A 13,439-nucleotide genomic window follows, 5' to 3' on the forward strand; every position below is an offset into this window, starting at 1 on the left:
CACCTAACCAAGAAGAAGAGGTGGATGAGGCTTTTTTTAAACAATTAACAAAATCATCCAAAACATAGGACTTGGTGGTGATGTGGGACTTCAACTACACAGACATCCATTGGGAAAACAACACAGCAGGGCACAAATTATCCAACAATTTTTTATTTCAGAAGGTGGAGAAAGCTAGTAGGGAAGAGGCTGTTCTAGATTTGATTTTGACAAATAGGGAGGAACTGGTTGAAAATTTGAAAATGGAAGGCAGCTTGAGTGAAAGTGATTATGAAATGATAGTGTTCATGATTCTAAGGAGTGGTAGGAGGGAGAACGGGCAAAATAAAGACAATGGATTTCAAGAAGGCAGACTTTAGCAAACTTAAGGAGTTGGTAGGTAAGATGACATGGGAAGCAAGTCTAAGGGGAAAAAACAATTGAAGACAGTTGGCAGTTTTTCAAAGAGACATTATTAAAGGCACAAAAGCAAACTATTCCACTGTGTAGGAAAGATAGGAAATATGGCAAGAGACCACCTTCACTTAACCAGGAGACTTTCAATGATCTAAAAATCAAAAAAGAGTCCTACAAAAAGTGGAAACTATGTCAAATTAAAAAGGATTAATATAAACAAATAAAAGTATGTAGGGACAAAATTAGAAAGGCCAAGGCACAAAACGAGATCGAACTAGCTACAGACATAAAGGGTAACAAGAAAACATTCTACAAATACATTAGAAGCAAGAGGAAGACCAAGGACAAGGTAGACCCATTACTCAATGAGTGGGGGGAAATAATAACAGAAAATGCAGAAATGGCAGAGGTGCTTAATGACTTCTTTGTTTCAGTTTTCACCAAGAAGGTCGGTGGTGATTGGATGTCTAACATAGTGAATGTCAGTGAAAATGAGGTAAGATCAGAGGCTAAAATAGGGAAAGAACAAGTCAAAAATTACTTAGACAAGTTAGATGTCTTCAAGTCACCACGGCCTGACGAAATGCATCCTAGAATACTCAAGGAGCTGACTGAGGAGATAGCTGAGCCATTAGCGATTATCTGTGAAAAGTCATGGAAGACAGGAGTGATTCCAGAAGACTGGAAAAGGGCAGATATAATGCCAATCTATAAAAAGGGAAATAAGGACACCCCGGGAAATTACAGACCAGTCAGCTTAACTTCAGTACCTGGAAAGATAATGGAGCAAATAATTAAGCAATCAATTTGCAAACATCTAGAAGATAAATACGATAAGTAACAGTCAGCATGGATTTGTCAAGAAAAAATTGTGTCAAACCAACCTGGTAGCTTTTTTTGACAGGGTAACAAGCCTTGTGGATAATGGGGAAGCAGTAGACATGGCATATCTTGACTTTAGTAAAGCTTTTGATACTGTCTCACATGACCGTCTCATAAACAAACTAGGGCAATACAACCTAGATGGAGCTACTATAAGGAGGGTGCAAAACTGGTTGGAAAACCATTCCCAAAGAGTAGTTATCAGTGGGTCACAGTCATGCTGAAAGGACATAACAAGTGGGGTCCCGCAGGGATCAGTTCAGGGTCCGGTTCTGTTCAATATCTTTATCAATGATTTAGATAATGGCATAGAGAGTACACTTATAAAGTTTGCAGATGATACCAAGCTGGGAGGGGTTGCAAGTGCTTTGGAGGATAGGATTAAAATTCAAAATGATCTGGACAAAGTGGAAAAATAGTCTGAAATAAATAGGATGAAATTCAATAAGGACAAATGCAAAGTACTCTATTTAGGAAGGAACAATCAGTTGCACACACACAAAATGGGAAATGACTGCCTAGGAAGAACAATGAGGAGTCCTTGTGGCACCTTAGAGACTAACAAATTTATCTGAGCATAAGCTTTTGTGGGCTAAAACCCACTTCATCAGATGCATGGAGTGAAAAATACAGTAAGCAGTATATATATACACAGCACATGAAAAGATGGGAGTTGCCTTACCAAGTGGGGAGTGAATGCTAATGAGGCCAATTCAATTAAGGTGGAAGTGGCCCATTCTCAACAATTGACAAGAAGGGGTGAAGATCAAGAGAGGGAAAATTACTTTTTTAGTGCTAATGAGGCCAATGCAATCAAAGTGGATGTCAGCCATTTCCAACAGTTGACAAGAAGGTGTGAGTATCAGCAGAGGGAAAATTACTTTTTGTAGTGAGTACTGCGAAAGGGATCTTGGGGTCATAGTGGACCATAAGCTAAATATGAGTCAACAGTGTAACGCTGTTGCAAAAAAAAGCTAACATCATTCTGGGATGTATTAGCAGGAGTGTTGTAAGCAAGAAACAAGAAGTAATTCTTCCACTCTACTCCGCGCTGATTAGGTCTCAACTGGAGTATTGTGTCCAGTTCTGGGAGCCACATTTCAGGAAAGATGTGGACAAACTGGAAAGTCCAGAGAAGAGCAAGAAAAATGATAAAGGTCTAGAAAGCATGACCTATGAGGGAAAATTGAAAAAACTGGGTTTGTTTAGTCTGGAAAAGAAAAGACAGAGAGGGGACATGATAACAGTCAACAAATACATAAAAAGTTGTTACAAGGAGGAGGGAGAAAAATGGTACTTCTTCACCTCTGTGGATAGGACAAGAAGCAATGGGCTTAAATTGCAGCAAGGGCGGTTTAGGTTGGACATTAGGAAAAACTTCGTAACTGTCAGGGCGGTTAAGCACTGAAATAAATTGCCTATGGAGGCTGCAGAATCTCCATCATTGGAGATTTTTAAGAGCAGGTGAGACAAACATCTGTCAGGAATGGTAAAGATAATACTTAGTCCTGCCATGAGTGCAGGGGACTGGACTAGATGGCCTCTCGAGTTACCCTCCAGTCCTATGATTCTATGAATCTCCAAATTACAAGGGAGATCAGTTGTGAGCTATAATTTCAAGTGAATACAAAATAAATCTCTGCTGTAACCTACAGGTTTTATCTAGCTTTGAGTTACAGCCATGTGAAAAAAAGTTCCTTTAGGTTCCATCTGAAGCCATAGATCAACCCAGATTTGCCTCACACTAGACGCATGTTTGCAAACCTCAGCAGACCTTTTGACAAATCTAGCTTTCATTTCAATTTGTGATGGCCCCTGAAACTAAATCTCTGCTCCTTCAGACACTTAGGGTATGTCTACATTGCAAAGAACAAACCTGTGGCACCAAGTCTCAGAGCCCAGATCAACTGACTGGGCTCAGGCTGTGAGGCTAAAAATAGCAATGTAGATGTTCAGGCTTGGGCTGGAGCCTGGGCTGACAGACCCTCCAAGTTTTCAGGGTTTCAGAGCCCAGGCCCAAAGGTCTACACCGCTATCTTTAGCCCAACAGTCCAAACCCTGCAAGCCCAAGTCTATTTGACCCTGGCTCTGATACTCAGCGCCATGGGTTTTTCTTTACAGTGTAACCACTGTAAAATTAAGTATATGCATAACTGTTTGCAGGATCACAGCCTAAGAGTCCATACAATGCTGTTTTTTTCTACCTCTAATTTCATATGCTATTTTAGACTAGAAATTAAAAACAAACAAAAGAAATTTCTGCTTGTACTGAGCATTATAATCTCACATGCTACTTAATTTTTAATGAACAGGGCCATGTTCTCTGAGAACTTTATTACAAGCTTGCATTGGCTTCAGTAAGGAGGTTCACATCATTGTATGCTACAAACCACATTTAATAGAATATTAACTGTTTTAATGTATTGTCCATTCAACCCTTGGATCAAGACTTTTAAATGCAAAGCACTGAGAAACACAGTATGACAAAACATACCACAAAGAAATAAATTAATAAAGTCTCAAGAAGGGACCACTTTGTTTATGAAACAATTAAGCCTTTGGTTGTGCTGAGTCATCTACAAAATGTACAGCAGACTGCACAGCTAGATCTCAAAACATTTGCTTTTGGACTTTGTAATGATATTCTTCTCTATCTCAGGTTTCAGAGTAGCAGCCGTGTTAGTCTGTATCCGCAAAAAGAAAAGGAGTACTTGTGGCACCTTAGAGACTAACAAATTTATTTGAGCATAAGCTTTCATGAGCTACAGCTCACTTCATCGGATGCATATCTCAGCTACTTGTAAATTCGTGGGGAGAAAACCTGGATTTGTGCTGGAAATGGCCCAACTTGATTATCATACACATTGTAAGGAGAGTGATCACTTTAGATAAGCTATTACCAGCAGGAGAGTGGGGTGGGGGGAGAGAAAACATTTTGTAGTGGTAAACACCCATTTTTTCATGGTTTGTGTGTATAAAAAGATCTTCTGTACTTTCCACAGTATGCATCCGATGAAGTGAGCTGTAGCTCACAAAAGCTTATGCTCAAATAAATTGGTTAGTCTTTAAGGGTATGTCTACACTACGGAATAAGGTCGAATTAATAGAAGTTGTTTTTTTAGAAATCGGTTTTATATATTCGAGTGTGTGTGTCCCCACAGAAAATGCTCTAAGTGCATTAAGTGCATTAACTCGGCGGAGTGCTTCCACAGTACCGAGGCAAGCGTCGACTTCCAGAGTGTTGCACTGTGGGTAGCTATCCCACAGTTCCCGCAGTCTCCGCTGCCCATTGGAATTCTGGGTTGAGATCCCAATGCCCGATGGGGCTAAAACATTGTCGCGGGTGGTTCTGGGTACATATCGTCAGGCGCCCGTTCCCTCCCTCCCTCCCTCCCTCCGTGAAAGCAAGGGCAGACAATCGTTTCGCGCCTTTTTTCCTGAGTTACCTGTGCAGACGCCATACCACGGCAAGCATGGAGCCCGCTCAGGTAACCGTCACCCTATGTCTCCTGGGTGCTGGCAGACGCGGTACTGCATTGCTACACAGTAGCAGCAACCCATTGCCTTCTGGCAGCAGACGGTGCAATACAACTGGTAGCCGTCATCGTCATGTCCAAGGTGCTCCTGGCCACAGGGACTAAATTTGGAGTGACTTGACCAGGTCATTCTCTTTAGTCCTGCAGTCAGTCCTATTGAACCGTCTTATGGTGAGCAGGCAGGTGATATGGATTGCTAGCAGTCATACTGTACTATCTTCTGCCGGGCAGGCAAGAGATGAGCATGGCTAGCAGTCGTATTGCACCATCTTCTGCCGAGCAGCCATGAGATGTGGATGGCATGCAGTCCTTCTGCACCATCTGCTGCCAGCCAAAGATGTAAAAGATAGATGGAGTGGATCAAAACAAGAAATAGACCAGATTTGTTTTGTACTCATTTGCTTCCCCTCCCTCCCCCGTCTAGGGGACTCATTTCTCTAGGTCACACTGCAGTCACTCACAGAGAAGGTGCAGCGAGGTAAATCGAACCATGTATCAATCAGAGGCCAGACTAACCTCCTTGTTCCAATAAGAACAATAACTTAGGTGCACCATTTCTTATTGGAACCCTCCGTGAAGTCCTGCCTGAAATACTCCTTGATGTAAAGCCACCCCCTTTGTTGATTTTAGCTCCCTGAAGCCAACCCTGTAAGCCATGTCGTCAGTCGCCCCTCCCTCCGTCAGAGCAACGGCAGACAATCGTTCCGTGCCTTTTTTCTGTGCGGACGCTATACCAAGGCAAGCATGGAGGCCGCTCAGCTCACTTTGGCAATTAGGAGCACATTAAACACCACACGCATTATCCAGCAGTATATGCAGCACCAGAACCTGGCAGAGCGATACCGGACGAGTAGGCGACGTCAGCGCGGTCACGTGAGTGATCAGGACATGGACACAGATTTCTCTGAAAGCATGGGCCCTGCCAATGGTGCTAATGGGGCAGGTTCATGCTGTGGAACGCCGATTCTGGGCTTGGGAAACAAGCACAGACTGGTGGGACTGCATAGTGTTGCAGGTCTGGGACGATTCCCAGTGGCTGCGAAACTTTTGCATGCGTAAGGGCACTTTCATGGAACTTTGTGACTTGCTTTCCCCTGCCCTGAAGCGCATGAATACCAAGATGAGAGCAGCCCTCACAGTTGAGAAGCGAGTGGCGATAGCCCTGTGGAAGCTTGCAACGCCAGACAGCTACCGGTCAGTTGGGAATCAATTTGGAGTGGGCAAATCTACTGTTGGGGCTGCTGTGATGCAAATAGCCCACGCAATCAAAGATCTGCTGATATCAAGGGTAGTGACCCTGGGAAATGTGCAGGTCATAGTGGATGGCTTTGCTGCAATGGGATTCCCTAACTGTGGTGGGGCCATAGACGGAACCCATATCCCTATCTTGGCACCGGAGCACCAAGCCGGCGAGTACATAAACCGCAAGGGGTACTTTTCAATAGTGCTGCAAGCCCTGGTGGATCACAAGGGACGTTTCACCAACATCAGCGTGGGATGGCCGGGAAAGGTACATGACGCTCGCATCTTCAGGAACTCTGGTCTGTTTCAAAAGCTGCAGGAAGGGACTTTATTCCCAGACCAGAAAATAACTGTTGGGGACGTTGAAATGCCTATATGTATCCTTGGGGACCCAGCCTACCCCTTAATGCCATGGCTCATGAAGCCGTACACAGGCAGCCTGGACAGTAGTCAGGAGCTGTTCAACTAAAGGCTGAGCAAGTGCAGAATGGTGGTAGAATGTGCATTTGGACATTTAAAGGCACGCTGGCGCAGTTTACTGACTCGCTTAGACCTCAGCAAAACCAATATTCCCACTGTTATTACTGCTTGCTGTGTGCTCCACAATATCTGTGAGAGTAAGGGGGAAACGTTTATGACGGGGTGGGAGGTTGAGGCAAATCGCCTGGCTGCTGGTTACGCGCAGCCAGACACCAGGGCGGTTAGAAGAGCACAGGAGGGCGCGGTACGCATCAGAGAAGCTTTGAAAACCAGTTTCATGACTGGCCAGGCTACGGTGTGAAAGTTCTCTTTGTTTCTCCTTGATGAAACCCCCGCCCCTTGGTTCACTCTACTTCCCTGCAAGCTAACCACCCTCCCCTCCTTCCTTTAATCATTGCTTGCAGAGGCAATAAAGTCATTGTTGCTTCACATTCATGCATTCTTTATTCATTCATCACACAAATAGGGGGATGACTACCAAGGTAGCCCAGGAGGGGTGGTGGAGGAGGGAAGGAAAATGCCACACAGCACTTTAAAAGTTTACAACTTTAAAATTTATTGAATGCCAGCCTTCTTTTTTTTGGGCAATCTTCTGTGGTGGAGTGGCTGGTTGGCCGGTGGCCCCCCACCGCGTTCTTGGGCGTGGAGGCTATGGAACTTGAGGAGGAGGGCGGTTGGTTACACAGGGGCTGTAGTGGCAGTCTGTGCTCCAGCTGCCTTTGCTGCAGTTCAACCATACACTGGAGCATACTGGTTTGGTCCTCCAGCAGCCTCAGCATTGAATCCTGCCTCCTCTCATCACGCTGCCGCCTCATTTGAGCTTCAGCCCTGTCTTCAGCCCGCCACTTACTCTCTTCAGCCTGCCACTTACTCTCTTCAGCCCGCCACCTCTCCTCCCGGTCATTTTGTGCTTTCCTGCACTCTGACACTATTTGCCTCCACGCATTCGTCTGTGCTCTGCCAGTGTGGGAGGACAGCATCGGCTCAGAGAACATTTCATCACGAGTGCGTTTTTTTTTCTTTCTAATCTTCACTAGCCTCTGGGAAGGAGAAGATCCTGTGATCATTGAAACACATGCAGCTGGTGGAGAAAAAAAAAAGGGACAGCGGTATTTAAAAAGACACATTTTATAAAACAGTGGCTACAGTCTTTCAGGGTAAACCTTGCTGTTAACATTACATACATAGCACATGTGCTTTCGTTACAAGGTCGCATTTTGCCTCCCCCCACCGCGTGGCTACCAGCGGGGAACATTTCTGTTCAGCCGCAGGCAAACAGCCCAGCAGGAACAGGCTCCTCTGAATGTCCCCTGAAGAAAAGCACCCTATTTCAACCAGGAGACCATGAATGATATCTCACTCTCCTGAGGATAACACAGAGAGATAAAGAACGGATGTTGTTTGAACGCCAGCAAACATACACTGCAATGCTTTGTTGTACAATTATTCCCGAGTACGTGTTACTGGCCTGGAGTGGTAAAGTGTCCTACCATGAAGGACGCAATAAGGCTGCCCGCCCCAGAAACCTTTTGCAAAGGCTTTGGGAGTACATCCAGGAGAGCCGGGAATGCCAGGGCAAATTAATCCTTTCACATGCTTGCTTTTAAACCGTGTATAATATTTTAAAAGGTACACTCACCGGAGGTCCCTTCTCCGCCTGCCGGGTCCAGGAGGCAGCCTTCGGTGTGTTCGGGGGGTACTGGCTCCAGGTCCAGGGTGGGAAACAGTTCCTGGCTGTCGGGAAAACCGGTTTCTCCGCTTGCTTGCTGTGAGCTATCTTCTTCGTCCCCAAAACCTGCTTCCGTGTTGCCTCCATCTCCATTGAAGGAGTCAAACAACACGGCTGGGGTAGTGGTGGCTGAACCCCCTAAAATGGCATGCAGCTCATCATAGAAGCGGCATGTTTGGGGCTCTGACCCGGAGCGGCCGTTCGCCCCTCTGGTTTTCTGGTAGGCTTGCCTCAGCTCCTTAAGTTTCACACGGCACTGCTTCGGATCCCTGTTATGGCCTCTGTCCTTCATGCCCTGGGAGATCTTGACAAAGGTTTTGGCATTTTGAAAACTCGAACGGAGTTTTGAGAGCACGGATTCCTCTCCCCACACAGCGATCAGATCCCGTACCTCCCGTTCAGTCCATGCTGGAGCTCTTTTGCGATTCTGGGACTCCATCACGGTCACCTCTGCTGATGAGCTCTGCATGGTCATCTGCACCTTGCCACGCTGGCCAAACAGGAAATGAGTTCAAAAGTTCACAGTTCTTTTCCTGTCTACCTGGCCAGTGCATCTGAGTTGAGAGTGCTGGCCAGAGCGGTCACAATGGAGCACTCTGGGATAGCTCCCGGAGGCCAATACCATCAAATTGTGTCCACAGTACCCCAAATTCGACCCGGCAAGGCCGATTTAAGCGCTAATCCACTTGTCGGGGTGGAGTAAGGAAATCGATTTTAAGAGCCCTTGAAGTTGAACTAAAGGGCTTCATCATGTGGACGGGTGCAGGTTTACATCAATTTAACGCTGCTAAATTCGACCTAAAGTCCTAGTGTACACCAGGGCTACGGTGCCACAAGTACTCCTTTTCTTTTTGATGATAAAACTTCCTACTTTCCATTCGTGATTACCAGAGCTTGCACTAGCTGCATTTGAACAACAGATGGCACCAAATCATTTCAGGAAATCAGCCAGAGATGTAATAGGTATAGTCTAGGTTTGTTTGTTACAAAACGTAGCATCACGCAGGAAAAACAAAATGCAGCTATGCAAGCTAAAGGAAGGAAGAGTCCCCCTGGAAATAGTCTGTGTTCAGGAGCCTAGAATTTCATCTTTAGCAGGGTCTGTTTGTGCTAGGAATTACCTCATTTATCTGCTCAAAGTCTGACACCGTATACCTGGTTTCACACACTTTTTTTTTTTTTTTTTTTTTTTTTTTTTTGGCCAAACCACAGGCTGTTGTTGGTCAATGAGGCAAGCTTTGGAGCCGACAGAGAGCTCTTCTGAAAAAGCTTGTCTCTCTCTCACCAACAGAAGTTTGGTCCAATAAAAAACATTACCTCACCCACCATGTCTCAAAAAATCACAAGAACTGGTTTAAACACTACAAGCATTTCTCTGTAACTATGAGGGGTAGGAACTTACTTTTCTCTTAAATGAAAGCTGAGATTCTGAGGTAATCACATGACGCCAAGAACTGTGACTTTAAAGGGCAGGAGGAAACCCCCCAAATATGGTGAGTCTCAGAATAAACTAGGGGAGCTGAAGCCACTGTTTACTTTTCCAGAAAAGGCTCCCCTGCGCTCACACACAAACACTGCTGCTTCATCGTTCTCCTTCACAAGGCAATTTCCATGCCCCTCTCACCAGCCTGCCTTGGAGCTCGGCAGCCCGAGCCAGCGTCGAACTATTCGCAGCCCAAGTGCAAGGCAAGGCGGTTTGTCATCTACCCCAGGAAGGATTTTTTCCCCAGTCACTCTGGGCAGGTGCCGAAGGGAGAGCCTGGGGCAGGGCTGAGCTTCTACTGAAATGAGCAGGGGAATTTTTGAGGACGTTACCGGTGACGTTTCTGTTTTGCGTTCCCCTGAAGGGCGGGGGGAAGGGCGTTTCCCTCAGTAAACATGGCTCGTATCGATACAGCGTAGGGCAGGGTGCTTGTTTTGCCCTCAGTAAAGATGGCAGAGAGACGTCTTGCCCATAACAAAGATGGTCGCCACGTGTCGTTTTCTCGGAGGGGTAGCGGGTGGCCCCTGCCTCACAAAGTGGACGGCGGTTGAGTGATTGGGAGGAGTCAGGCGCCCCGCGCGGAGCTTGCGTCGCAGACGGATGACGTGTTTGTCCCGCCGTGATGAGGGCAGCAGGGGTTTCCCCGCTGGTGTTGTTGTCCCTGGGGTGCGGAACTATGGGAGGCAATAGCGCAGGGTTCCCTGGCCGGCTCTGATGGCGGCGCCCGGAGCGGCCGACGGCCCCGTGCCGGTGCTGGACGAGTTCACGGCTCCGGCGGAGAAGAGCCGCTTCCTGGAGAAGAGTCGAGGCCGCATTCAGAGCCTGTTCGGGGTGCGGCTCGCCGTGCTGGGGGCGCCGGGAGGCTGGTGCCCCTCGGGACAGACCCCTGGCTCGGGCCCGGCCACTGACAGGATCTGGCTGCGGCTCTCTGGGGACAAGGAGACCGTGCGCAGCGCCAAGGTAACGAGGGGTGGGGTCGGCGCCTCAGGTACATCGGCCCCTTGGATGCTCCTAGCGAGGGGTCCGCCCGCGCTCCCGGAACTCCCCTCACCTGTCTTCCTCCCCTCCCCCCGGCTTCCCCTCTCTTAATCCACCCCCTCCCCCGACTCCTGACCGGGCCCCCTGCTGTTTTGGACCCCTTGTGAGAGCAAGGCTGGCTCACAGCCACGCTCTGGCTGGCGGGGAGACGGGCCCTGTACAGCGCTGAGCACGTTGTCAGCGTCAGAATGATGATGCTTTTGTTGAGTCTCTGCTGGCCACACAGGAAGGAGGGGGGTGGGGGGGACACTTCAGCACAGACTAGGCCCGGTTATGTTTTACACGTAGTTGCCTGAGCTTAGTTATTTTTGAAGTAGTCCCGGAGAGAAGATGGTGGTTGAGGTGTAATGTGGGCTGTGTACAGGGAGTGGGAGCGGGAGCATGAGGTTCAGACATTGGGGCATATTCCAATAATTGAGAACCTCTGCCACTCTTATGGAGGATAAAACTGATTCTTGACCTATGGCCTGGTCTACATTTGAAATGTAGGTCAACATAGCTATGTCTCTCAGGGGTGTGAAAAAATCCACACCCTGAACTCTGTAGTTATGCTGACCTAACCCCAAGTGTAGATGCAGCTAGGTTGAATGCTTCTATCCACCTAATGACCATTGTTCAAGCAGGTGGTGATCCTAAAAGCCACAAAAAATCTCTTCCATCCCTGTAAGTTGGATCTAAACTATGAGTAAGGCCAGGGATGAGCTGCCAAAATCTTAACAACTGGTTCCCTCCTCAGCCCATGAGGGGGTCGTTGCCCACCCCCGGCTCCTCCGGGACTTCTGCCCCATCCAACCCCACCGCGTTCCTTGATGCCCCCGTGGGACCCCTGCCCCATCCATCCCTCTCCTCTGTCCCCTGACTGCCCCCAGAACCGAGCAGGAGCGTCTCTTGGGCCACCATAGTGGGTGCCCACCCTGCCCCTAAGAGACAGAGGGACCTGCCGGGGGACGAGGTGGGGAGTCCCAGCGGTGCTTACCTGGGGCAGCTCCCAGGAAGCATCTAGCAGGTCCCTCTGGCTCCTAGGGGCGGGGTAGCGTAGCAGCCGCTCCCCTCACTGATCACATAACAAGTCGTGCCTTAGGCGCCAACTCAATGGGTGCTCTGGGGCTGGAGCACCCACGGGGAAAATTTCGTGGGTGCAGAGCCTCCACCGGCAGCTCCCGGCCCCAGCTCACCTCCACTCGCCTCCTCCCCTGAACATGTGGCCTCACTCTGCTTCTCTGCCCCCCACCCCACCCCACCCCAGCTTCCCGCGAATCAGCTGTTCACATGGGAAGCCTGGGAGGGCTGAGAAGCAGGCGGCTGCTTCGCACTCAGGCCCAGGGAGGTGGAGGTGAGCTGGGGAGGGGAGCAGTTCCCCTGCGTGCCCCCCCGCCTCGGGTTACCTGCTGCGGTGCGGGCAGCAGAGCGGGGCCACACGTTCAGGGGAGGAGGCAGAGCGGAGGTGAGCTGGGGCCGGGTACGGGGTGGGGAGCTGCCGGTGGCTGCTCTGCACTCACGAAATTTTCCCCTTGGGTGCTCCAGCCCCGGAGCACTCATGGAGTCTGCGACTAAGGCGCCACTTTTCACGGGGACAACCGGTTCTAAAACGGCTTCTAAATTTAACAACCGGGTAACCGGCTCCAACTCACCACTGGGTAAGGCCCTCAATTTACAGTTTTTATGATGTTTCCTGGGAATTTAAAAAACGTGTGTAATTCAGTACAAAAAATTAAGTTTTCTGGGTGAAATATTGGGGATAGGAGGATAGAAAAAAGGAACAGAATAAGAGTATTAAAAGTAAAAAGTTTAATGCTGTCACTTAGTTAACTGTACATTGACAGTGTATACATATATGCGCAGGTGTGTGGTGTCTTACTTTAACAGACAGATTCATGTTACATCTAGACTAATTTATTAACATAAACACATCTACCCAATGCAGTGTATTGGATTTTCTTAACATAATCAGTATTTTCATGTACTTACGTTGTCCAAAATTCAGATGAAAATCAGTAAATAATAATAATTTAATAATAGCTTTTATAAAACCTGGGAATTTTTCAGTAAAAACTAAAAATGAAGTTAACTATTGAGTTATGCTGACACATAGCTATGGCGCCTTAGCTATGCTACTATAGTTCCAGTAGTATAGACGTGGCCTTAGTGTATGTTTGTATTGACGTAACATAAACAGCTATGGATCAGCCCTACCTTACCTCAGATAGCTTTAGATTGAGTATTTATGCATGAAGGGAGGAGGCGGAAGATACGGAAATAAAATACATCCGTATAAAAAGAACTCCAACTCAAACACTGACCTGTCCTAACAAGTTGGTGTGTTCAGATTGCCAGTGTATTGTTTTTTGTGCCATTGTTTATAAGCGTGAGAAATAAGGAATCAAACATTATAAGGCTCTGTCAACACGAAAGTGAAGCCCTGCTGTCACACAATTGTGACAAATGGCTGTGTCCTAAGCATTTTATCAGTTTTATCATTTATCAGTTTCTTCTAGACTGTGCAGGCAGGAAAAAACAAAGCAAGAACCATATTCTAATCATGTTAAGAAATGTCTTAGTCAGCATGGTTTTTTACCATGCATGCAACTTGATTTCTCCTTGAGAGCTATCTTACAGTCAGGCTGCAACCATAATAATTTGGTTTCTTCTTGGG

The 13,439-nt window shown here is 47.5% G+C and overlaps 2 protein-coding genes across 3 annotated transcripts in view; one reads left to right on the forward strand and one right to left on the reverse strand.

Annotated features, from left to right (window-relative positions):
* Positions 1-6,989: 6,989 nt before the first annotated feature.
* Positions 6,990-10,239, reverse strand: LOC141996843 (uncharacterized). 2 transcript variants are annotated; one of them, XM_074969147.1, is made up of 3 exons: positions 9,668-10,239; positions 8,176-8,560; positions 6,990-7,617 (listed from the first exon to the last, which is right to left on the reverse strand). In XM_074969147.1, the coding sequence occupies exons 2-3, from the start codon at positions 8,555-8,557 to the stop codon at positions 7,085-7,087; spliced, it is 915 nt and encodes a 304-aa protein (XP_074825248.1). In that variant the 5' UTR covers positions 8,558-8,560; positions 9,668-10,239; the 3' UTR covers positions 6,990-7,084. The 2 variants fall into 2 exon arrangements, with proteins under 2 accessions (XP_074825248.1, XP_074825247.1); XM_074969146.1 differs by lacking the exon at positions 9,668-10,239 and having other exon boundaries at positions 8,176-9,091.
* Positions 10,240-10,349: 110 nt separating this feature from the next.
* Positions 10,350-13,439, forward strand: part of N4BP1 (NEDD4 binding protein 1) — a 38,984-nt gene continuing 35,894 nt past the window's right edge. Inside the window, exon 1 of the mRNA XM_074968646.1 lies at positions 10,350-10,708. Within this exon, the coding sequence (XP_074824747.1) occupies positions 10,463-10,708 (246 nt within the window). The 5' untranslated portion in view covers positions 10,350-10,462. The remainder of the gene's footprint in view (positions 10,709-13,439) is intronic.

The sequence above is a fragment of the Natator depressus genome, chromosome 12 (assembly GCF_965152275.1).
Source record: "Natator depressus isolate rNatDep1 chromosome 12, rNatDep2.hap1, whole genome shotgun sequence".
Classification (NCBI taxonomy): domain Eukaryota; kingdom Metazoa; phylum Chordata; order Testudines; family Cheloniidae; genus Natator; species Natator depressus.

What these genes read in the sequence shown, in the direction of transcription:
- LOC141996843 (XM_074969146.1), bottom strand. Translation starts at nt 8,740, where the DNA reads ATGACCATGCAGAGCTCATCAGCAGAGGTGACCGTGATGGAGTCCCAG. An exon ending in AGGCGGAGAAGGGACCTCCG is followed by an intron (nt 7,618 to 8,175) that starts GTGAGTGTACCT and finishes TTTCTCCACCAG; the next exon opens with CTGCATGTGTTTCAATGATC.